Source organism: Polypterus senegalus, chromosome 5 (assembly GCF_016835505.1).
Source record: "Polypterus senegalus isolate Bchr_013 chromosome 5, ASM1683550v1, whole genome shotgun sequence".
Taxonomy (NCBI): Eukaryota; Metazoa; Chordata; class Cladistia; order Polypteriformes; family Polypteridae; genus Polypterus; species Polypterus senegalus.
Window position 1 is genome coordinate 198,233,306 of NC_053158.1, and position 27,390 is coordinate 198,260,695.

The following is a 27,390-nucleotide window of genomic DNA, read 5'->3' on the forward strand; positions in this document are numbered from 1 at the left end:
ACCAACGCCTCTTCCAGCAGCAACCCAAGCTTTTTTCATCTTTTTTTGTTTTTCTTAAGCATTTTATTGTTTTATTAAAATTAAGTAACTTTCCATACAAGCAAGTCAAGTTTTACAAAACTAGGTTCGAAACAAATCAACCCCCCACCCACGAGAAGGAGAGCTAGGCCAGCAGAGTAAAACGTTAAACTAGTAAAAATAAGTCTCTCTATTGTAATAAAAAAAAAATCTTGAGAAGAGAGACGAGACGCGATTTTCTCAGACAGATACTTTCATGTCCCACGAGACGAGACTTTGTGCCAAGAGATTTCACCACGACCGGGGCCAGAAATAAAAGACAAAGAGTAGATGACAGAGTAGACCGTCGTAAAGAATTAAAAAACGTTGGCGCGATACACATGCAGAGCAGGTTAGAGATAATGAAAATACGAAAATTCGAAAGTCTCAAAAAAATGATAGTTAAAGATCACTTTAGCGCAAACAAACAGAAATGATTACTCGGTGAAATAACGGAACAGTGAAAACAGATTAAATATATTGTTTGGATTTAAACTTTAAGTTGGAGACTTGTAGATCGTCTAATTTGTGTTGCCATCTGGGAAAAGTAGTGTTCCTTCCCAATGAAGAGGCGTATCCGTGAGAATTAAAAGATTTGTTGTTTGGTAAAAGTGAAATCCCATGAGAGAAAATTTCAGGCTCTATTCAATAAGGGCGCGCACAAAAAGGTGAGCTTCAAAAGGGCGACCTCAATTGAGCGCGGCGAATAAAGGCGTTCGTAGATAATTTAGTTTAAATGGCTCTGGGATATGTGAAGAGCAACAATAATAATACATTTTCTGTAATAATTTTGCTGGCCAATTGAGGTCGCCCTTTTGAAGCTCACCTTTTTTGTGCGCGCCCTTATTGAAGGATATCAAAATTTTAAGCCCGCAGGACGAGACTTTATGCAAAGAGATTTGGAAAAGCCCCGCCCACATCTAAAACATTTACAACCAGGCACACGGTTCGATCATTTCTCATTTGTGTGAATGCTATTGTCAGACACAGTTTGTGTAGAGAGAGAAAGAAATGATATTCACTCACGGGCAGTTATACATTGCGTTGTCACGATGAAATTCCAAACACAGAATCAAAATTCAATGTGATATTGATGAAAAGGTGAAAGCGAAAAGAGATCGAATATATGGACATAGGTGATATGACAGAAGTGTGTAGATATTGTTTGGCTTTAAACTTGAAATCGGAGACTTGTAGATCGTCTAATTTGTGTTGCCATCAGGGAAAAGTAGTGTTCTTCCCAATGAAGAGGCGTATCTGCGAGAATTAAAAGATTTGTTGTTTGGTGAAACTGAAATCCGCATATATGCGAGCGGCAGAGACGCGAAGTTGCTGGCGCGTAGTGCAGGCGGGAGGGTTGGTGAGCGAAGCACGCAGGGAGCAAAGCCCCCTAAGTAAATAAATAAATTGATTCTTTGAAGGCTGAATATTTTTTCCAAAAAACAAAGTTTCTGAAAAGCAATGTTTTCACACAGAAATCAACATAAAAGGTCTGTTGCTGCGTGCCGTGGCTGTCAGTTTGCCAAGAATAAGCGGCAGTCTTGTTGCCGGGCTGTCTTTGCGTGGCTGGGACAAAGTGACAGTGCATTGCAATCTGGTTTCTACCTCTTATCATTGTTAAGTGGCAGTCCTCCCTGGCAACCATTGTCAGCACCACAACTAGCTGGGGACCAGTCAGCTGAAGCCGGAACCTCACTTTTGTTTTCAATCACTTGTATCAAAATCAGAGTCTGACAAGTCATAGTCCAGTTCAGAGATAATACGCAAAACGTCGTCCACGGAGTGTTTTGCTCTACTCATTCGCTTTGATCTCTCGCCAGATGTCGGTGCCATTTTTGCCGTTGTTTGCGCCTTGCTACTCCCACGAGTGCAGGAAACCTCGGTCAAACCAAGGAATCTAACTTTCCTTCTAGCAACGAGAGTGCAACTAAAACATAACGGTTGGTTTTGTCGCAGTTTACAGTCGATTACCATCCTTTTTGACAAAAGTCGACATCAGCCCTGAAAGAGTTAATAAATAAATAAAAATAAATAGAATAAAAAAGAGGGAAGAGAATCTGCATCCTTAATCCATCCATTTCCCAACCCGTTGTATCCAAACACCAATCCTAGCAAACACAGGGTGCAAGGCAGGAACCAATCCCGGGCAGGGTGCCAACCCACCGCAGGACACACACAAACACTAGGGACAATTTAGAATCGCCAATCCACCTAACCTGCATGTCCTTGGACTGTGGGAGGAAACCGGAGTACCAGGAGGAAACCCACACAGACACGGGGAGAACATGCAAACTCCATGCAGGGAGGACCCGGGAAGCAAACCCGGGTCACCTAACTGCGAGGCAGCAGCGCTACCCACTGCACCACCGTGCCACCTGCATCCTTAATTTCAATGCTTATTCTAAAATGTTATTGCTCAGATCCTGCCAGGTTTTGAAAAAGTTCTGCACAGATCCTTTACGGGAGAATTAGATTTTTTCCAATTTCAGATAATATCAGTATTCAGATAATACCCACTGACTTAGGGTTAGGATTCTTCCAGTTGAGTAAGTTAAGTCTACATGCCAATGATGTAATAAAGGCCATTGCAGTTTGCTTGTCCTTCTCCACTTCAAGCCCCTCAGTGAGCCCACCAAACACAGCTGTTACTGGATTAGGAGGGATTGTGACTCCAAGGCTATCTGAAAGGCATTTAAAGGTTTTGGTCCAAAATGATGTTAATTTGGTGCACGACCAGAACACCCAAGCTTTTCCTAGATGGTCTCCCATCCAAGTACTGGCCTGTCCCGGACATGCTGAGCTTCAGGTGGACGACCTCTTCTGAGGTGCATGTGGTGGTAGGGGCTGCAGCTTCATTAACAACAAGAATGGGCTGCTACAGTAATTACGAACCTGGAGGGACATTGGTTAAAGTAGCTGGTCAGGTGTTGGCCTGGTCCACACCTCAAAATTGTTTGTCTGAAACTTAAGGAAGGAGAAAACAATTAAGAAGTCAGAGTTCTAATAAACAAGTAATTTAAAATGAAGGCAAAAGATGTCTGTTCAGTTAGCAGTAGAGATTGGCCCTCAATTGAGAAAGTGGAAGGAATGAAAGCCTGCAGCCACTGCGGCCCACCAGGAGCTGAGTTTGAAACCCCTGCTCTAGACGTGTGAGGTATTAGCCAAAGTCCCCGGCATTGCCTGAGTATATTTATATGATGGGTTAACGTAAGAAAGCAAATATTGATTTTATTTTTTTTTTAAATGTCATTGCTGCCTGTCCCACCTGTCATCTCCTTTACCTCTCTACCCTCATTCATTGAGAATTTGTGCCTTTTGTACATAATTGAGTTCTATATTTGGCATAACTGAATATCGCAGTCAGATGGGTCGGGTAGGGGGCATGTATAAAACTGTTATTTCTACATAGTGTGACTGCAATGTGTGCAAATCCCCTTAAATGAAAATTTGCAACATGCCCTTTAATCTCATCTGAATTGTTTCATTTGTAATTGTAAACTGTGGGGTAAAGGGAGTAATTAGGCAAAATGTGTCATTGTCCCAAATATTTTAGAGGGCACCAAATATGTAAAAAGAAAAAAAAAAAACACTTGTTATTACTGACACATTCCTTTACATCCTAGTGGACCTTCTCTTGTGCTGCTATGTCCTTTTTGTAGCCTGGAGACCACTAGGACACCTAAATCCTTCTCATAAGGTGGACTCTCAATTTCCAGACCTCCCATTGTGTATTCAACCCTCACATTTTTACTCTCTATGTTTAACACTTTTACTGACATTAAATGGTTAACAGGCTCAGCTCATTTAATCCCCTGTAGCCCTGAATCAGCCTAGTCGCTCTTCTCTGGACTTCTTCTAGAGCTGCTATGTCTTTTTTATTGATCGGACACAAAAACTGCACACAGGACTCCAGATGAGGCCTCACCAGTGAGTTATAAAGACTTGAGCAGAACCTCCTGTGACTTGTACTCCACACGTCAAGGCGCTATATGACATGTGAGCCTTCTTAATGGCTTCTGAATGCTGTCTGTCAGTTCATAGTGTGGAGTCCACTATGACTCCTAAATCCTTCTCATAAGGTGGACTCTCAATTTCCAGACCTCCCATTGTGTATTCAACCCTCACATTTTTACTCTCTATGTTTAACACTTTTACTGACATTAAATGGTTAACAGGCTCAGCTCATTTAATCTTTCCTCGTAATCCCTGTAGCCCTGAATCAGATTAGTCGCTCTTCTCTGGACTTCTTCTAGTGCTGCAATGTCTTTTTTATCGATCGGACACAAAAACTGCACACAGGACTCCAGATGAGGCCTCACCAGTGTGTTATAAAGCCTGAGCAGAACCTCCTGTGACTTGTACTGCAAACGTCAAGGCGCTATATAACCTGACATTCTGTTAGCCTTCTTAATGGCTTCTGAATGCTGTCTGTCAGTTGATAGCGTTGAGTCCACTATGACTCCTAAATCCTTCTCATAAGGTGGACTCTCAATTTCCAGACCTCCCATTGTGTATTCAAACCTCACATTTTTACTCCCTATGTCTAACACTTTACATTCACTGACATTAAATGGTTAACAGGCTCAGCTCATTTAATCCCCTGTAGCCCTGAATCAGCCTAGTCGCTCTTCTCTGGACTTCTTCTAGTGCTGCTATGTCTTTTTTATTGATCGGACACAAAACCTGCACACAGGACTCCAGATGAGGCCTCACCAGTGTGTTATAAAGACTTGAGCTGAACCTCCTGTGACTTGTACTCCACACGTCAAGGCGCTATATAACCTGACATTCTCTTAGCCTCCTTAATAGCTTCCGAACACTTGCAGGACATTACATTGGAATATTAGAACATGAGAAAGTTTTAGATGAGAACAGGCCATTCAGCCCAACAAAGCTTGCCAGTCCTGTCCACTTAATTCTTCCAAAATAACATCAAGTTGAGTTTTGAAGGTCCCTAAAGTCCAACTGTCTACCGCACTACTTGGTCTCTTATTCCATGTGTCTGTGGTTCTCTGTGTGAAGAAAAACTTCCTAATGTTTGTTTGAAATTTCCCCTTAACAAGTTTCTAATGGTGTCCCCGTGTTCTTGATGAACTCATTTTAAAGTCCCAGTCTTGATCCACTGGACTAATTCCTTTTATAATTTTAAACACTTCAGTCTTGTCTCCTCTTCATCTCCTTAAGGCTCAACTCTTTTAATCTTTCCTCATAACTCATCCCCTGTAGCCCCTGAATCAGCCTCATTGCTCTTCTCTGGACCTTCTCTTGTGCTGTTATGTCCTTTTTGTAGCCAGGAGACCCAAACTGATGAGGCCTCACCAGTGTGTTATAAAGCTTCAGCAGAACCTCCTGTGACTTGTACTCCACACGTCAAGGCGCTATATAACCTGACATTCTGTTTCTCTTCTTGATGGCTTCTGAACACAGTCTGGCAGTTGATAGTGTTGAGTCCACTATGACTCCTAAATCCTTCTCATAAGGCGTACTTTTGATTTTCAGACCTCCCATTGTGTCTTCAAACCTCACATTTTTATTTCCTATGTGTAACACTTTACATTTACTGGTATTAAATGGTTAACAGGTTCAATTCCAACAATCTTTCCTCCTAACTCATCTCCTATAGTCTTGGAATCAGCCTTGTTGCTTTTCTCTGGACCTTTTCTTGTGCTGTTATGTCCTTTTTGTAGCCTGGAGACCCAAACTGCACACAGGACTCCAGATGAGGCCTCACCAGTGTGTTATAAAGACTTGAGCAGAACCTCCTGTGACTTGTACTCCACACATCAAGGCGCTATATGACCTGTGATCCTTCTTAATGGCTTCTGAACTCTCTCTGGCAGTTAATAGATTTGAGTCCACTGCGACTTCTAAGCCCTCCTCATAAAAGGTTCTTTCAATTTTTAGACCTCCCACTGTGTTTTCAAGTCTCACGTTTTTACTTCCTATGTGTAACACTGTATAGGGTGGTCCAGATCTAATTACTGTAACTTATTAAGTTTATTACACAGAAAATCACCCGAAAAATCCTGGACCATCGAGAAGTGTGCGAAGTGACGACATGAAGAATCGTCTTCTTGCCGAACTGGAATCGTCCCCGCATAAATCTAAGTCATCCAGGCGATCTGGACCTGCATAATTAGATCTGGTCCACACTGTACATTTACTACCTTTAAATTTCATCTGCCACAAATCTGCCCAAGCCTGCATGCTGTCCAAGTACAGTGGAACCTCATTCCACGAACATCTCGGTACAAATACAAATCGGTTTACGAACAAAAAGTTTGCCAGACTTTTGCCTCGGTTCACGACCGTACACTTGGTATACGAACAAGCCAGTTTGCCTTTTGGTTTGTACATGTTCAGTCTCTTCCTGTGCATTTCCTGTGCAGCGAGCGAGCGAGCGCGACACACACACAGGCGTGTGAGACACACACACACACAGGCATGCGAGACAGAGGCACACACACAGGCGCTCCAGGCTCGCGAAAGAGACACACGCACACACGAAAGAGAGAGAGAAAGTGAGCGGGTGAGAGAGGGAGGGCTGGACGCATAAGGTAGAAAAGGCTTGTCTTTGTTTTCAGTTCCGTTTCCAGCGATCGGTTCGTAGCGTGAAGTGTTGCAATGTTACTTTTCCTGGCGGTTTATTAAATTACGGATTTTTCAAATGTTCATTTTTTTCCCTTTGCTTAAAACTCATTAAAAAAAAAAAGTGTTTTTAGCGAGTGCTTCCTAAATCTATAGCGTGAACTTTTGCAGTGTTAGGTTTCTCAGTGTTATTCAATGTTTTTACATTTAGTTTACTATTATGCTGTGCATTCTATGGTATAATTAACTATATTTGTGCTTAAAAACTAAAAAAAATATATATTTACATACAGTTCGTATGGTCTGGAACGGATTATTTGTATTTACATACAATCCTATGGTGGAAATTGCTTCGGTTTTGGAACGAATTATGGTCGTGAACCGAGGTTCCACTGTACCTCTATGATGACACAACGGATTCTCGATTATCTGCCAGTCCACCTATCTTGGTATCATCTGCATGCTTAACCTGCTTAACCAGCTTGTTATTTAAACTCCAATCCAAATCATATACACTCACCTAAAGGATTATTAGGACCACCATACTAATACGGTGTTTGACCCCCTTTCGCCTTCAGAACTGCCTTAATTCTACGTGCCATTGATTCAACAAGGTGCTGAAAGCATTCTTTAGAAATGTTGGCCCATATTGATAGGATAGCATCTTGCAGTTGATGGAGATTTGTGGGATGCACATCCAGGGCACGAAGCTCCCGTTCCACCACATCCCAAAGATGCTCTATTGGGTTGAGATCTGGTGACTGTGGGGGCCATTTTAGTACAGTGAACTCATTGTCATGTTCAAGAAACCAATTTGAAATGATTTGAGCTTTGTGACATGGTGCATTATCCTGCTGGAAGTAGCCATCAGAGGATGGGTACATGGTGGTCATGAAGGGATGGACATGGTCAGAAACAATGCTCAGGTAGCCCGTGGCATTTAAACGATGCCCAATTGGCACTAAGGGGCCTAAAGTGTGCCAAGAAAACATCCCCCACACCATTACACCACCACCACCAGCCTGCACAGTGGTAACAAGGCATGATGGATCCATGTTCTCATTCTGTTTACTCTACCATTTTAATGTCTCAACAGAAATCGAGACTCATCAGACCAGGCAACATTTTTCCAGTCTTCAACTGTCCAATTTTGGTGAGCTCGTGCAAATTGTAGCCTCTTTTTCCTATTTGTAGTGGAGATGAGTGGTACCCGGTGGGGTCTTCTGCTGTTGTAGCCCATCCGCCTCAAGGTTGTGCGTGTTGTGGCTTCACAAATGCTTTGCTGCATACCTCGGTTGTAACGAGTGGTTATTTCAGTCAAAGTTGCTCTTCTATCAGCTTGAATCAGTCGGCCCATTCATTCTCCTCTGACCTCTAGCATCAACAAGGCATTTTCGCCCACAGGACTGCCGCATATACTGGATGTTTTTCCCTTTTCACACCATTCTTTGTAAACCCTAGAAATGGTTGTGCGTGAAAATCCCAGTAATTGAGCAGATTGTGAAATACTCAGACTGGCCCGTCTGGCACCAACAACCATGCCACGCTCAAAATTGCTTAAATCACCTTTTTTTCCCATTCTGACATTCAGTTTGGAGTTCAGGAGATTGTCTTGACCAGGAACACAGCCCTAAATGCATTGAAACAACTGCCATGTGATTGGTTGATTAGATAATTTCATTAATGAGAAATTGAACAGGTGTTCCTAATAATCCTTTAGGTGAGTGTATATACATATTAAAAATAGTTGCGGCCTCAACACTGACCCCTGTGGGACACCGCTCTTAACATCACCCAAATCTAAATTACTACAAATGTTTGTGATGCGTCATCTGTTGGAATGACAAATGCAATGCATTTTATTACTGCAAATGTTTGTGATGCACCATCTGTTGGAATGACAAATTCAATACATTTTATTACATCATGCATTGCAAAATACATTAAATACAAACATTAAAGCTGTTCATTATGTTAACTACTTAGATTTCAACCCATCTTACATGAGGTGCACATCTAGTAGTTTATAGGATAACAAGTACATGTCCTGGAGTGATCGAGTCAGAGTCCACATTTCAACCTAACTGAGAATGTGCTTTTATAAATAGCAGCGACCCCAGCACTGACCCCTGCTGGACACAACTCTTAACTTCACCTGAAACTGACAAGGTTCCATAATCCTCGGCTTCCTGTGTCTGTGCCAGTTTTTCACCCATCTACACACCACACTTTGAACTCCCACTTCTTCATACTTCATGTACATAATTTGGTTCTGAATCCCTTCACCTCAAGCTGGACACATGCTTTTTTTTTTTTTTTTCCTTTGTTAAATTAAGCTGAGTGCCCAAATGAGTCTTCTGTTTAGAAAAATTGATTCTTCACGCTGACTTCATCGCCTAGACAATGAGATAAATGAAACAGATGTATCCCTGAATCTTTGGCAGGCAGCCACATCACTTAAGAGGCCGTTGGAACATTTGGGGTTTTCCTAGCAGAAGCTGGTGCTTTGATTTAAAAATAAAAATCTAATTAGGAAATGCCAATGTGAACGAAAACGTGTGCGCTTTATGACATGTTATGAAAAATGAAGCTGTAAATATCCAAGCATTAAATGTTTTATGTCCTCTTATAATATAAATAATTATAATTCTGTACATTTATATATTTCTGTTCTGCTACTCAAAGCACTTTACATAGTGAGTGGGGAGCCACTTGAACTACCACTAATGTGTGTGTGTGTGCGAGTGTGTGTGTGTGTTGTGACAGAATTAAGGGGTTTTCTCGCACCCTTGTACCCTCGGACCACACGTCAGACACCAGATAAAAGTCCAAATAATTATTTATTATAATAATTCTGTGCACAAAGCACGCTCCTCTCCACAGTACTCAATAACAAACAATAAACCAATCCTCCACTCCCAGACGCTTAGCCACCCTGCCTCCCAACTCAGCTCGCCGTCTGGGAGCTCCCACAGTCCTTTTATACTTCCTGACCCGGAGGTGTTTCTGCCCAACAGTCCACAAGTCTTTATTCCTTTCGGGTCAGGGTAAATAGTCCTTTTCTTCAACCCGGAAGTCCGTCGCTCTTCCTATGACAAACCTCTGGGTCACAGGGCACGAAGAAGCCCTCGGTCCTCCCTGCAGCTCCCTCCTGTGGCCCCCATGGCATCCAGCAGGGCTGTGCATAAAAACCACATTGTCCATGATGCCCTGCTGGTCTTCTGGGGACCTCCATGCTGCAAGGAGGGCTCCACCTGGCTGCTTGGGGGTATTGGCTGGGATGAATGGCCGGCCATATCTTACAGTGTATATGGAAGGACTGGTCTGCAATCCCGATGAGGAGTGAGGGGGACTCCCTAACTGGCTTTGTCAATGTAATGGAATTATCACTGGAATGGAGACACAGCCCAGCCGAGCAGACACCCAGATGGTATCAGGAATGAGTAATAGGGAAATGGTTTTGAATGGACAATACTCCCCCTGGCACAAGAAGTGGCAGTGTTTCTCTGACAGGCTTCCAACTCGTAAACCTGGAAGTTGGAGTCTGGAGGGGCGACTCTGTGGTAGGTGCCGCCAGGAGTCACTATGGAAATGGTGCTTGCAGGTGCCATGTGGCCTCCATATGACCCAGATGAGCTTCCAAAGATTAACGTGTCGATCCAAGAAGCACTCCACGGTTTGAAGTAAAAGGAAGCACCCGCTGCATCGGGAGTTTTGAGGGAGTTGGATGACACTCGAGGCGGAGGACGTGAAGGAGACAGAAGATACTGGTGTACTATTTGGTCATCTTTTGTGGTCGAGTTGTGTCTGGTATCGGGGCATCGTGGCACCCCCTGGTGTTCACTGTATATATATATACTGTATATATATATATATATCTATATATACAGTAATCCCTCGCTACTTCGCGGTTCACTTTTCACGGATTCACGACTTTGCGGGTTTTTAAATATAGTAGTAGTATTTCCTAGTCTAAGAACAACAAAACAAGTTTGGTGACTAACACGATGAGTTGTAACACGGGCTGTGATTGGCACATGGGAGGGAGACGACAAATCACAGCTTCCTGCTTTCTAATCGGGCCTGTGATTGGTGCTTTGACTGATGCCCAGATCCCACAGCATCTCCCCTTGTCTCTCTGTCGCGGCCATTTCGCTTCAAGCTTTCTCGCCGAGCGGTTTACTTTACACTGTACTGTGTGTGATTTTTTTGTGGTTTCTTCGTGCTGAACTTTGCTTCAATTTTCACCCCCTGCAATGGCTCCCAAACGTGCTCCTTCTTCCAAGGCTGGTGCTGAGCCTAAACGCCAATGAAGAATGTTGACGGTCGCTGAGAAGGTGAAACTTCTGGATGTGTTGAAGGAAGGGAGAACGTCATATATAGCTACATGTACTTAAGTATACAGTAACTGTAAACTTATCTACCGATTTCATATTGCTTAACAGTTGTCCCTGTTATTAACAGAGTAAAGGGTGGGTTGTAAACAGTACAGGAAGAATTTAAAAACGTCCAAACACATGTTAATTAATTAAATAAATATGGTGTCCCTACTTCGCGGAAATTCAGTTATTGCGGCCGGCCTTGAAACCTATCTCCCACGATAAACGAGGAATTATTGTATATATATATATATATATATATATATATATATATATATATATATATATATATAAATAATATATATATATATATATAAAATCTTCATTTGGATCTTGATCTTTGTTTGTCCGTGAATGAATTAGAAGAAGAAGCACTAGATGGCAGTAGAGAGACAGCTAAAACATAGGCATTGCATTAAGAATCTCCTCCAGGCTTATACTACTGAAGACTGCAGTACGCCAGTCACACCTCAAAACACAGACATTCAAACTAAACAAATTGTTGTGCTTTAAATGAACTAAAGAGATCTTCATTTAGATCTTGATCTTTGTTTGTCCGCGAATTCCACGCATGCGTAGACCACCTTCCAGTTTAGTACGTTGTTGTTACTCACGGATGTCAACAATGTGCGGAATAACGAAAGGGGTGGTGGACGGTGTTACGCTGGTTAGCTCCTGAGGCCTGGTGAGAGAATGAGATTGCCGAAGATAAAAGGTACGTGCCTACGTAACATATGAATGAAAGAAAGACAGTGGGTAAAATGAATGACAACGTAACAGCACGTTCTGGAAATTATTATTGTTACATTGTAGCCGGCGAGTGCTGCGCGTCTCACAGTTGTACTGTGCCTTTCTCACATGTCAGTGAAGTGATCCCTATTTATGCTTTAAAGAGCCTGGATACCTATGTGTCCCCCTTTTATAACCATTGCTCCGTGTATATTGCCTTACTCTTTGGATTGCCACAAAGCAACCTGCGAGATTGGAGAAAGGTTGAGAAGACATCGTGAGAGGAAGCGATAGCGTCGTGAAAACGAGACGGACTGTGAACGGACAGAAGCAGAAATGCTCCTACACCACCACATAATTACAATTCAGACAGTGTTTCCGAGTAGGCCGTTCCTATCGAATCAATGTCCAAGGGTTTTCTTTTGTAATTTTGTTTCCCTTATAAAAAATCATAATGCTGTGCAACGAAGGGCCCAGTTCACGACTGGCAGCCTCGTTTAAACAGGGAGCCCTTCACAGACAACTTTAACACGCGCAACGTAGTTGGGCGCACATGGCTAATATATATATATATATATATATATATATATATATATATATATATATACAGTTGGCCCTTGTTTATCACGGTTAATCAGATCCAGACTCCACCGTGATAAATGAATTTCTGTGAAGTAGGATTCTTTATTTATAAATCGAATATTTTCGCAGTTAGAGCATAGAAAACCTGTTTACGACCTTCTAAATACGTTTTTTAACATTATTAGTGCCCTCTAGACATGAAATAGCACCCTTTAGTCACCATTAAACTCATATTACCCAATATATCCGCCGTAAAGCAATGATAGAGCTGCCTCACCTTCTCCTGGATGACCAGCAAATCCAATGGAATGTTCTTCTTGCAGCTGTCGCTGATCCAAACGGCTAGGGCAGACTCCATTTTCACTATGAACTTATTACGACTTGTCACAACGCACTTTGCTTCCTTGTTGAAAGAGACAGTAACCGTTGGACAGATGTTCTTTTCATTTTTACAGATGGTGCGAACGGTAGACTCATTCAAGTCGTAATGGCGGGCAACCTCCACGATTTTCTTGCCATCTTTGATCATATCTAAGAGTTTCACCTTCTCCTGGATGATAAGCATCTTCCTCCGGCGCTTAGTTTCATCGTCAGAAGGCTTAAAAGAAGCAGCACGTTTAGGAGCCATCATGGGGCTTAGATAAAAGTTCTCAGAAATCGCAAACACTTACAAGAGCAAAGATGCTTCCGATGCGTAGCGATGTAGAAGCATGTATGAGAGAAACGAACTTGCATGAGGCTGAACCAATCAGTGGCCAGGATAGGAAGAGGATAGGATAGCCAATCAGTGAACAACACGCTCTGATGGTTAAAATAGTTTGCTTTGAATGTAATTACCCCAATCTACATACTGTCAAATAAACGAACCACACGCCATGGCACAACGCAAGAGGCTTCGCCTCTAGCGCTGACGTCCAAGGTTTGATTCCCGAGAGGGGGTGCAGTGAGTGTGTACGCCTGATGAGCCCAGAATTAGGGTGAAACACGTGTTGCGTACTCTTTGCATTATTTGACAGTAAAACTATTTCAACCATTTTATGATCTGCTTCTCGCAACTGAAAGAGGGCACCGTGGCAGACGTTAGGCGACTTGCTGACCAACCACAAGCATTACCTGGTAGGTAATCACACATACAACCGGATTGTGATTCAGACTACGAATGCCTTGAATATATATATATATATATATATATATATATATATATACACAGTATATTTATATATACATATATATACAGTATATATATATATATATATATATATATAGTGGGACCTCTAGATATGATCACCTCTGTATACGAGAAATTCAAGATAAGAGGAAAGTATGAGCAAAAAATTCGGATCTAAATACGAGCATTGGCTTGCGTAACAAACAACGAGACAGGCTGTGGTTATGCGTGACACGTTTCCCGATCTGCCTGGACTCGGGGATTCACCCAAGCTGACAATGCCAGCCCGTCAGCTCACTCAGTGTTCCTTGTTCTCCCGTAGCGTGAGGATCTACACGTTTGTGCTCTTGTGATTTCATTGTTTCGCTGTAGCAGTTCGCTGTATAAGCGTATCCAAAAATATCGCAGACATGCAGAAGGAGAATAGGAGACGATTGCCCTCAAGAGGAGAGGGAGAGAGAGAGAGAGGCGCGAGCGAGCGAGATAAGGAGAGAGAGAGAGATGCGTGCGTGAGCGAGCGAGAGAGATAAGGAGAGAGAGAGAGGCGCGCCGAGTGAGCGAGAGAGATGCGCACGAGAGAGAAGAACCATCAGCTCAGTTATGCTCACATGACGCTCAGCAGACAAAGTGTATCCATACTACTTGTATTGCAAGACATCGCTCATTTTATCAAGTCAAAATTAATTAAAAAATTTAGCTCATCTTGCAAAACACTCGTAAACCAAGTTACTTGCAAACCGAGGTTCCACTTGTATATATTATTTATCAGTGTTATTTGTTAGGAAAATTGATTTTTATGTTGATATTTTTGGGGGTGCGGAACAGATTAACTGGATTTCCATTATTTTCAATGGGGAAGTTTGTTCTAGATACGAGAAATTCGCTATACAAGTTCAGTGCTGGAACGAATTAAACTCGTATCTCGAGGTTCCACTGTATATATATATATATATATATATATATACAGGATGGACCATTTATATGGATACACCTTAATAAAATGGGAATGGTTGGTGATATTAACTTCCTGTTTGTGGCACATTAGTATATGTGAGGGGGGAAACTTTTCAAGATGGGTGGTGACCATGGTGGCCATTTGGAAGTCAACCATTTTGGATCCAACTTTTGTTTTTTCAATAGGAAGAGGGTCATGTGACACACCAAACTTATTGGGAATTTCACAAGAAAAACAATGGTGTGCTTGGTTTTAACGTAACGTAACCCTCAGTTTACGCAGAAGATTTTGTTCAGTGATGAGGCAAACTTTTATGTGAATGGTGAAGTTAACAAACAAAACCACCGCTATCGGTCTGACACTAACCCACATTGGATAGATCCCTCCAAGACTGTTGGAACAAAAAAATTGATGGTATGGTGTGGTATATGGGGTACAAAGATAGTGGGGCCATTCTTCATCAATGGAAACCTCAAGGCCACTGGATATGCGAAATTGCTACATGATGATGTGTTTCCCTCTTTATGCACTGAAGCTGGCACGTTCCCTGAGTTTTTCCAGCAAGATGGTGCACCACCACATTATGGGTGTCAGGTCCGAGCATTCCTAGATGAACAGTTTCCTGGAAAGTGGATTGGGTAGTGGGCCAGTTGAATGGCCCCCAAGGTCTCCGATCTGACCCCCTTAGACTTTTATCTTTGGGGTCATCTGAAGGCAATTGTCTATGCTGTGAAGATACGAGATGTGCAGCACCTGAAACTACGGATACTGGAAGCCTGTGCTAGCATTTCTCCTGCAGTGTTGTTATCAGTGTGTGAAGAGTGGGAGAAGAGGGTTGCATTGACAATCCAACACAATGGGCAGCACATTGAACACATTTTATAAGTGGTCAGAAACTTGTAAATAACTCATGAAAGAATAAAGTTACGTTAAAACCAAGCACACCATTGTTTTTCTTGTGAAATTCCCAATACGTTTGATGTGTCACATGACCCTCTTCCTATTGAAAAAACAAAAGTTGGATCCAAAATGGCCGACTTCCAAATGGCCACCATGGTCACCACCCATCTTGAAAAGTTTCCCCTCACATATACTAATGTGCCACAAACAGGAAGTTAATATCACCAACCATTCCCATTTTATTAAGGTGTATCCATATAAATGGCCCACCCTGTATATATATTTCCATGCAAAACACAACTCACAATGTTATCTGGATTAGCTAAGACAAAAATGCTGTATCTGCTGTCATAGATGAGACTCTGTTTTAGCCAAAAGGAAACTTTCTGCTTGCTGCTGTCCTCATAACATCCCCATTGCCCTCCTGCTGCCTGATGCGCATCTGCCATGCCATATTGCACTGTGCATATTACTAAATACACTTAATTTTAAAGAAAGCAGCACTATAAAACGATACAGTTTAATATATACTTCTTCTTTCGGCTGGTCCCATTAAAGGTTGCTACAGCAGATCATCTTTTTCCATATCTTCCTTTCCTCTGCATCTTTCTCTGTTAAAACCCATCACCTGCATGTCTTCTCTCACCAGATCCATTAACCTCCTCTTAGGCCTTCCTCTTCTCCTCTTACCTGGCAGCTCTATCCTTAGCATCCTTCTCCCAGTATACCCAGCATCTCTCCTCTGCACATGTCCAAACCAGCACAATCTCACCTCTGACTTTGTCTCCAAATTATCCAACCCAAGCTGCCCCTCTAATGTCCTCATTCCTAATCCTGTCCATCCTCATCACACCCAATGCAAATCTTAGCATCTTTAACTCTGCCACCTCCAGCCCTTTCTCCTGCTTTCTGGTCAGTGCCACTGTCTCCTGCCCATATAACATAGCTGGTCTCACTACCATCCTGTAGACCTTCCCTTTCACTCTTGCTGATACCCGTCTGTCACAAAACACTCCTGACACTCTTCTCCTGCACACTCTTTTTCACCTTTCTTCCACATTCCCCATTACTCTGTGCTGTTGATCCCAAGTATTTAAAATCATCCACCTTCTCCAACTCTACTCCCTTCATCCTCACCATTCCACTGACCTCCCTCTCATTCACACCCATGTATTCTGTTTTGTTCCTACTGATCTTCATTCCTCTCCTCTCCAGAGCAGATCTCCACCTCTCCAGGGTCTCCTCAACCTGCTCCCTAATCTCACTACAGATCACAGTACTAAAACACATAAATGAATTCATTGAAGTATTGTGTTAGGGCTGCGATGGGCTGGCACCCTGCCCAGGATTTGTTTCCTGCCTTGTGCCCTGTGTTGGCTGGGATTGGCTCCAGCAGACCCCGTGACCCTGTAGTTAGGATATTGTGGGTTGGATAATGGATGGATTGTGTTAGGGATGGAGTTTTGGCCTTCCTGTATGGATAATGGTGGGTTCTTGTTCTCTTTTTACAGATACACATCAAGGTTTCGAGGCATGGTGAAGGAGGAGATGCAGAAGAACAGAGCTCTAAATAAAACTATGGGGCCAGCAAAAGTAGACGTGCCTTCCCCTGAGAAATTCCTACAAAAGCACTCAAAGGAGCTTAAAGAAACAGAAAGTAAGCAAAAAAAAAAGTGAAAATGTATTTATACAACTTTTATTTTTGTATATTCAAGCAGGCTTTTATATATTCCAGGCCTTTAATGACCTCTTGGGCACGGCCATCAGCAGTGTGTCTGTTTGCGGAGAGAGTGTCGACCTTGTCGAGAGGTTTACTTACCTGGGCAGTGACATTCATGTCTCTGGTGACTCTTCCTATGAAGTCAGTAGACGGATTGGGAGAGCATGGGGGGGTCATGAGGTCAAAAAGGGGTGTGTGGCTCTCCCGATATCTGCAAAAGAACGAAGGTCCAAGTCTTTAGAGTCCTGTTGCTTCGTGTCTTGCTATGTGGTTGTGAGACATGGACGCTATCCAGTGACCTGAGATAAAGACTGGACTCCTTTGGTACTGTGCCTCTCCGGAAAATCCTTGGGTACCGTTGGTTTGACTTTGTGTCGCTCATGGAGTCCCGAATGAGGCACATTACCTGCATTGTAAGGGAGTGTCAATTATGGCACTACGGCCATGTGGCACATTTCCCCGAGGGTGATCCAGCTCGTAAGATCCTCATTGTTGGGGACCCGAGTGGCTGGACCAGACCAAGGGGTCGCCCACATAACACCTGGCAGTGGCAGATAAAGGGTCATTTCCGTAGGGTGGGACTGGACCGCGTATCTGCCTGGGGGGTGGCCAACAGCCCGAGCTGTTTCGTGGTGTAGTGGGTGCGGCAACGCGATGTACCAGTGCATACTCCCCAACTTGAAGCAGTAAAGGGGACTTCCATTAAAAAATAAAAAAAAATCACTTACTAAATCCACATGTTCCATTATGTGGGTCCTGGGAGCGGGGCTTATCCCAGCAGCAGGCACCAAGTCTGGTAGAAACATCAGCCCATCACAGGCACTTTCATAGACACTCCCAATGAGTTGTCTATAATGCATGTGTTTAGAATGGGTTTAGAAACTGGGCTATCAGGGAGAATCCTACTGGGCGTGAAGAAGCAATGATAACAGAGCAAGGTCAAGTTGGGGTTTGAACTTAAGTCTGTGGAACCGTGGGGCAGCAGGTCTAACTAGTGTACCTCTACTCTGCCCTTCTAAAGCCTTCTATGTTTTATAAGATTTCACTCACAAGGGCACCAACCACGTCACTACTGTTTACCAGTTTGCTTTGCAAGGTGACAATGAAGTTCCTCCATCGCAATTGTTGTATATGTGTCCATCCACCTCGGCTAGAGATTTTCAAAATCAATGTTTCCCAACTCCCACAGAAGTGACTGGACAGGCAGACAACTCTGAGAATCCAAGAAAAAATGGTGTACCACCCTGGTAGCCCCAAATAATAACAAATTGAAAAGACAGCTGCAAACGGCTCCAACAAAAAAATTATTAATTGGCCAATCCTTCTGGCAGCAGTTAGCAGTAGGCTCTCCATCACCTGGAACAGTCAGTCTGGCATCTGCCACCATCTTCTGGGAACGAGCTGGCTTTATATGTAAGAAACTGGAAAGGGCAGGGGTGTCTCAGGTGGTGGGTGGAGTCAATTGTTCCTCTTGGGTGCTTTTTCTGGGCTGCTGAGAAGGAAGGAGAAGAGAGGAGATAAGGTTACAGTCAGCGCCCCCTCTCGTTTCAGACTGGTATTGCTTACGTTGTCTGGGTCAGGAAGTTGGCACCCAGGCGCGCATGCATAACACCATACATTTCCTGTGTGAAATGAATTAGGGTATCTATTTTTTATTTCCTCTTTGTTTGTGTTTGATGTCTTTGCCTTTTAATTGCTTGATGAAATGAAACAATCTTGTCTCCGCACAACGACATGACCAAGAGAGAATGTACGATGAACGATAGAACGATATGTACTGCGGATGAACGATAAAACAACTGAATTTCCAAAGCGATCAAATTAAACAATCGAGTCACTGAAATCACCAAAGGGGATGCTCAATGAAATCAATCAATTGAGTCCCTGCACACAGATTACCAAGGGAGATACTCGATGAAATGAAACAATTGCGTTTCCACACACCGAAATGACCAAGAGGGGATGTACGATAAACTTAAACAGCTGAGTCTCCAAAATGATCAAATTAAACAATCGAGTCACGGAAAACACCAAATGGGATGTTCAATGAGATGAATCAAATGCGTAAGGGAGATACACAATAAAATTAAACAATCAAGTCTCCAGGCACCGAAATGACCAACAGGAGATGCACGATGAAATTAAACAATCGAGTCTCTGAAACAATTGAATTAAACAATTGAGTCGCTGAACTCACTAAAGGGGATGCTCAATGAAATGAATCAATTGAGCCACCCCACACAAATTACCAAGAGAGATACTCAATGAAATTAAATAATCGTGTTTCTACACACCAAAATGACCAAGGGGGGTTTGCACAATGAAATGAAAAATCGGGTCTCGGCAGCACCGAAATGGCCAAGAGAAGATGCTCAATGAACTTAAACAATCGAGTCTCTGAAACAATCGGATTAAATAATCAAGTCACTGAAATGACCAAAGGGGATGCCCAAGAGAGATACTCGATGAAATGAAACAACGGAGTCTCCACACGTCGAAATGACCAAGGGGGATGCTCGATGAAATAATCAAGTCACTGCACACAATACAAGGCACAACTCGACCGCAAACAGTCCCAAGTTCAGTTAAACATAATTTATTAACAATAACTTTACAGATTTTAACCAACCAATTACCAAATATACCAAAATTACCAAATATGCACCAAAATCTTCCGTCTGCTTCACATGCATTACACCATACATTTCCTGCGTGAAATGAATTAGGGTATCTATTTTTTATTTCCTCTTTGTTTGTGTTTGATGTCTTTGCCTTTTAATTGCTTGATGAAATGAAACAATCTTGTCTCCGCACAACGACATGACCAAGAGAGAATGTACGATGAACTTAAACAACTGAGTCTCCAAAATGATCGAATTAAACAATTGAGTCACTGAAAACACCAAATGGAATGTTCAATGAGATGAATAAAATGCCTAAGGGTGATCTATACTAATAAAAGGCAAAGCCCTCACTCACTCACTCACTCACTCACTCACTCATCACTAATTCTCCAACTTCCCGTGTGGGTGGAAGGCTGAAATTTGGCAGGTTGATTCCTTACAGCTTCCTTACAAAAGTTGGGCAGGTTTTATATCGAAATTCTACGCGTAATGGTCATAACTGGAAGCAGTTTTTCTCCATTTACTGTAATGGAGATGAGCTTCAACGCCGTGGCGGAGTTTCGTGTGACATCATCACGCCTCCCACGTAATCACGCAGTACATAGAAAACCAGGAAGACCTCAAAAATGCGCTCAAGAAAACATGCATTATATAATTGAGAAGGCAGCGAAACAATAAGAAGCGAGTTCTGCTACTTCGGAAACAAAGCACGATGTAAACCTACACTTTAAATTAAGTTCATAGACAGGCTGCCGCTGGCGTTTGTAATTTAGTGCCTGCCCATAGAAGGCCGTCCGTCAGCGGCAATCCAATAGCAAACTGCCACGGGTAAATATTCACGGGTGAAGGACTGTGCTTATGGAGAGGAAGATGAGATGGTCAGGGTGGTGTTTGACACAAACTCAGCGAAACTGCGAGAGAAAGTTTTAAGTGCCAGGACTAAGGTAACATTAAATAAAGCTATGGACATAGCGAGATGGCACCAGCACAGCTGGGAACCTTCGATGCAAGTACACGAGTGGCTCACGTGAACTGGCGCAGTGCACAGATAAAAGCAACAGTTCCAAAAGCGCTGAACAAAAACCGAATTACACAGTTGAAAAGGCAGCAAAAAATATGAAGCGTCTGATAAGCATATTCATAAATGCAGCTACTGTGGAAACAAAGCACACGGTGGAAAAAGTCAATGTCCCGCTAAAGGAAGTGTGTCAGGTCTCAGATAAAGAAGAAGACGAGCTGTTTATTGATGCAGTAAGAAACGAATCGATGAATGAAACCTGTCATCTTTACAACGATTGACAAACACGGAATGTAACTTGAACACAACACATCGTACAAATACGACCCTGATTGAAAGAAATAATGATAATCAAATCCTTGATGACAGCAACATTCAATAACACTCACAAAACAATTACTGTATATTGACAATCATGTTACGTTATTTTTAAAATGTTCCCTTTTCTTTTTCATAACTTCTACTTCTCCACTGCGATACGCGGGTATATATTTAAATGTATATATATACCCCTATCTACAGTACATACTCTCGCATAGACAAGCCACATGCTGTGGCTCAATTGTAGAGTCTTAAGCCTCTAATGCCGACATTCGAGGTTCGATCCCCGAGAGGGATGCACTGAGTATGTACGCGCTACTGATTCATTTTACCTTCGCATCTCCTTGGTTTGGGACGTATGAAAAATATTCGGTTAACGCAGAATCATGTTACGTTATTTTTAAAATGTTTCCCTTTATTAGCACAAGCACAGCTGAGAAGCTTCGATGCATGTACTCCATAACGCGTTAAAAATAACGCATTTAATCACACTTTCAATTCCAAGCAAACGGGAACTTTTGTCAATGCATCATTTCCTGGTACATCCATTACACTGATGCACACATCACAGCTACAAAAATGTTAGAGTCGGAATAAAGCGCGTTCCTACGACTGATCATTTCGACTTCAGCGAAGCCTTGATAAAAGCATGGTTTTGTGCACAATGAAAAGCAAGCAAAATTAGATGCATTACAGAAAGCGGACTTTGTGGCTCTTACTGGGGATCATTGGACTTCCGTGACCGTTAGTAATTCTAATTACATCTAATTACAAAATGTTCAATGATCACACTGTTTTAGCCTAATGTACAAAATAATTTTGGCTAAGGTTACTCAGAGTTTAAAGATTAAGTTGGTCAAATTACCTTTTATGTTTCTGACTTATTTTTTTCAGAAGAAAAACTGCACTTTATGTTGAAATTTTGGTTATTATTATTTAAAGACAATACTATTCTGAAAATCTACTTAAAGTACTTAAACTACCACTTTATTTTTAAGTCTGCCCAATTTTAACCAGGGATGATATTTTTGTTTCTGTTTTGAATTCAAATGCAGTTTAAAGGCTTTTTTTCAGAAATTAAAACAGCTTCAGTTTACAATATTCATGTACATGTCTATTATTTGATTCTGTCGCCCACTAAAACACTTTTAAATTAAAAAAAACATTTGCGATTTGGGGCAAATTTACGTGTCGATTACATACGATTAATCAAGATTAATTCTTACACAGCCTCTAATTAATTGGATTAATTTTTTAATCGAGTCCCACCTATATATATATATATGTGGATATATATATGTAGATTTGTATATATAAATGTGTATATACAGTATATATGTAGATATGTATATGTGTATATACAGTATGTATATATACAGTATGTATATATATGTATGTGTGTATATGTATATATATATAACTGTGTATATATATGTGTATAGATGTATATATATATATATATATTTATATATATATGCCAGCAACACTCATGACAATGACAAAACAATTACATTGTCAATCATGTTACGTTATTATTAAAATGTTTCCTTTTCTTTTTACTTCTCGCTGCCAATCGCAGGTATTTTGCTATATATATATATATATATATATATATATATATATATATATATATATATATATATATATATATATATATATATACAGATATATACAGATATATATAAATATATATATACAGATATATATAAATAGATAGATATGACAACAACACTCAATATCAATGACAAAACAATTACATTAACAATCATCTTACGTTATTTTTAAAATGTTTGCTTTTCATTTTCATAACTTCTTTAACACACTACTTCTCCGCTGCGAAGCGCGGGTATTTTGCTAGTACACAATAAAATTAAACAATCGCGTCTCCACACACTGAAATGACCAAGAGGGTATGTACGATGAACGATAGAACGATATGTACTGGGGATGAACGATAAAACAACTGAATTTCCAAAGCGATCAAATTAAACAATCGAGTCACTGAAATCACCAAAGGGGAGGCTCAATGAAATCAATCAATTGAGTCCCTGCACACAGATTACCAAGGGAGATACTCGATGAAATGAAACAATCACGTTTCCACACACCGAAATGACCAAGAGGGGATGTACGATAAACTTAAACAACTGAGTCTCCAAAACGATCGAATTAAACAATCAAGTCACTGAAAACACGAAATGGGATATTCAATGAGATGAATCAAATGCCTAAGGGAGATACACAATAAAATTAAACAGTCCAGTCTCCAGGCACCGAAATAACCAAGGGGGTATGTGCAATGAAATTAAACAATCAGGTCTCCGTACACCGAAATGACCAAAGGGGATGCACGATGAAATTAAACAATCGAGTCTCTGAAACAATCGAATTAAACAGTCGAGTCACTGAAATCACCAAAATGGATGCTCAATGAAATAAATTGAGTCACCCCACACAAATTATCAAGGGAGATACTCGATGAAATGAAACAATGGAGTCTCCATGCACCGAAATGACCAAGGGGGTATACGTGATGAAATGAAACAATCGGGTCTCGGCAACACCGAAATGACCAAGAGAAGATGCTCAATGAACTTAAACAATCGAGTCTTCAAAACAAATGATATTAAACAATCAAGTTACTGAAATCACCAAAGGGGATGCTCAATGAAATCAATCAATTGAGACACTGCACACAAATTACCAAGGGAGATATACAATGAAATGAAACAATCGCGTTTCTGCACACCGAAATGACCAAGAAGGGATGTACGATAAACTTAAACAACTGAGTCTCCAAAATGATCAAATTAAACAATCGAGTCACGGAAAACACCAAATGGGATGTTCAATGAGATGAATCAAATGCGTAAGGGAGATACACAATAAAATTAAACAATCAAGTCTCCAGGCACCGAAATGACCAACAGGAGATGCACGATGAAATTAAACAATCGAGTCTCTGAAACAATTGAATTAAACAATTGAGTCGCTGAACTCACTAAAGGGGATGCTCAATGAAATGAATCAATTGAGCCACCCCACACAAATTACCAAGAGAGATACTCAATGAAATTAAATAATCGTGTTTCTACACACCAAAATGACCAAGGGGGGTTTGCACAATGAAATGAAAAATCGGGTCTCGGCAGCACCGAAATGGCCAAGAGAAGATGCTCAATGAACTTAAACAATCGAGTCTCTGAAACAATCGGATTAAATAATCAAGTCACTGAAATGACCAAAGGGGATGCCCAAGAGAGATACTCGATGAAATGAAACAACGGAGTCTCCACACGTCGAAATGACCAAGGGGGATGCTCGATGAAATAATCAAGTCACTACACACAATACAAGGCACAACTCGACCGCAAACAGTCCCAAGTTCAGTTAAATATAATTTATTAACAATAACTTTACAGATTTTAACCAACCAATTACCAAATATACCAAAATTACCAAATATACACCAAAATCTTCCGTCTGCTTCACGTCCTCCGCCTCAAGCGTCGTAAAGACAACCACGGTATGGAGCAAAAAAGCCACACAATTCAAATAAGAGCAGTTGAGGACCCTGGACATGTGAGGTGGCAGCACTAGGCATTGTAACACCCTTATCCTATGCATGTAACGTTTTATCATGAGCAGTCATCTTCATTTTCGAAATTTCACTTTTGAGAATGTTATGTTTAAGTCTGTATAAAATTGTGATAAAAATACAATTAAAGACTAATACTGAACTGTTTGTCTTTGCCATGGGCTATACTAAGAATATATTGAAACTTTCTTGTGGCAACAAGGAGGCGATATTCTTGATTTTACAGAGAGACCCTTTCAATATGAAGACCACGACAGACGGAAACCCCCAGTACCTGCCCGAACAGAAAAACCGGTAATGGGAATCCAGACCAAGAAGAACTTCATCAATTCAAATGCTGTTGAAATGATGATGGCTGTTCCAAAGAAGCCTAAGCCAATTTATGTCGACACCAAGAGAGGAGACAAACAACTTCTGGAAACTTCTGGACTTGTTCCAAAATTCGTCCACAAAAAGGTACATTTTCACCTTACCAGATAGCTTGTTTAAATGCATGCATTTTCCAAACCTACTCTAGAGCAGGGGTTCCCAAACGTTTGGACGTCAAGTACCACCTGAGGTTAAGTGAGTTGCGTTGCGTACCACCCGCACCTTGTTGAAAGGGAGGGAGAGCTGTAAGGGGGGGGAGTTTGGGTCTAAACCGCCCCGAAATCTGAATCAAAGTTAAAGAATTGGAAGAAATTTTGCATAAAATTAATGAAAAAATTTGCGCATGTACATAAATTGATAAATTCCGCCCCGAAACTAAATCCTGCCTTTGGCCGAAAACCGAAGACGAAATGGTATCGGCTTTGTGCTTAGATCTAGTGACTACGATGTGATACAGCGGCAGTGCACGTATAACAACAAACGCGAGCGGTTTCTGTGAGGCAGAGTTACCGAAGACTAAATAGTGTCGCCGTTGTGCTTTCATCTAGTGACCAAAAGCTCAAACAGTGAAGAAGTAGAAGTTGACTTCCGCGAAACGGAATTATGGTAGCGTTAAATGAAGTAAATACTGATTCGAATAATAGGTTTTATTTATTCAGATGATGAAATTTCACACCACACTAAATTTGGGAACCCACGTATTATTGTATTTAAACAGTTTCATTGTTTTTAGCCCACAACAGGCTTGTCATCAAGGGTTTTGCACAAATAAATTAAATTTCAGGGACCGCAATGCGTACCACCTGAAAAGGCTCCGGGTACCACCAGTGGTACGCATACCACAGTTTGGGAACCGCTGCTCTAGAGGGATGATGCAGGGGTTAAACTTTCCCCCAACTGCAATGGAAGCATGGCATGTACCAACCCTGGATGGGATGCCAGGTTCATTGCCAGGCACACTCATTTATATGGAGTGCCTATAAAAAGGATTCCTCCCTTGGAAGCTTAAACATTTTATTGTTATACAACACTGAATCCCAGTAGATTTAATTTGACTTTTTGACACCGAGTAACAGAAAAAGACTCTAAAATGTTAAAATGAGAAAAGATCTCTGTGAATATAAAACACGAAATACAGTAGAGCCCCGGTTATCTGAGGTAGTGTGGGCCAATACTACCTCAGATAACTTGAAACCCCAATAAATCGAATGCACACGGCTATTTCAGATTAAAAATTCAAGCTGGCAAATGACACGGCCCAAAGATGCAAAAAGGTTGGGACACCAGCTGAGTCGTCCCATTTAATTCCACAAAATCAAAACAAAGAACAGTGCACAATGTCGAGATCTCGTCAATAAGGTTCAAACGAAAAGGAAATAGCCAATAGAGTAGGCCAAGGACAGCTGTTCTTCAGCACGTCCTCTAGGTTTAGATTGGAGATGTGTCCAGCGGTCAGCTCAGCCCATCAGCAGACGTCCTCTTCTGGGGAGCTCAGGTTGCATAGCACTCTGACCAGAAGGGGCGGAGTCAGTCACCCTCATGGGGTGTCTTCTCAAACACAAAGAGGCTTGTGGTGGCTCAATAGCTTTCATACACAGCAGACTGCAATTCAAGTCACGCAGAAAATGGTGTTGAGTGATTGTGTGTCAGTATTGGTGGCTCTGAGGCTAGAGATCTGCACTGCCAATCTGAAGGTTGCCAGTTCAAATCCAATAAATGCCAAAAGGGACTCCACTCTGTTGTACCCTTAAGTAAGGCCCTTAACCTGCAATTGCTGAGTGCTTTGAGTAGTGAGAAAAGTGTTATATACAGTGGTGTGAAAAACTATTTGCCCCCTTCCTGATTTCTTATTCTTTTGCATGTTTGTCACACAAAATGTTTCTGATCATCAAACACATTTAACCATTAGTCAAATATAACACAAGTAAACACAAAATGCAGTTTTAAATGATGGTTTTATTATTTAGGGAGAAAAAAAACTAAACCTACATGGCCCTGTGTGAAAAAGTAATTGTCCCCTGAACCTAATAACTGTTTGGGCCACCCTTAGCAGCAATAACTGCAATCAAGCGTTTGCGATAACTTGCAATGAGTCTTTACAGCTCTGGAGGAATTTTGGCCCACTCATCTTTGCAGAATTGTTGTAATTCAGCTTTATTTGAGGGTTTTCTAGCATGAACCACCTTTTTAAGGTCATGCCATAGCATCTCAATTGGATTCAGGTCAGGACTTTGACTAGGCCACTCCAAAGTCTTCATTTTGGTTTTCTTCAGCCATTCAGAGGTGGATTTGCTGGTGTGTTTTGGGTCATTGTCCTGTTGCAGCACCCAAGATCGCTTCAGCTTGAGTTGATGAACAGATGGCGGACATTCTCCTTCAGGA

At 41.6% G+C, this 27,390-nt stretch overlaps 1 protein-coding gene across 2 annotated transcripts in view; it reads left to right on the plus strand.

Annotated features, from left to right (window-relative positions):
* Positions 1-27,390, plus strand: part of enkur (enkurin, TRPC channel interacting protein) — a 52,357-nt gene that overhangs the window by 5,613 nt on the left and 19,354 nt on the right. The window contains exons 2-3 of one of the 2 annotated variants that reach the window (XM_039753936.1): positions 16,870-17,015; positions 24,866-25,095. In XM_039753936.1, coding sequence (XP_039609870.1) covers positions 16,870-17,015; positions 24,866-25,095 — 376 coding nt within the window. Of the gene's footprint in view, positions 1-16,869; positions 17,016-24,841; positions 25,096-27,390 lie in introns of both variants that reach the window. The other variant, XM_039753935.1, reaches the window with a different exon arrangement.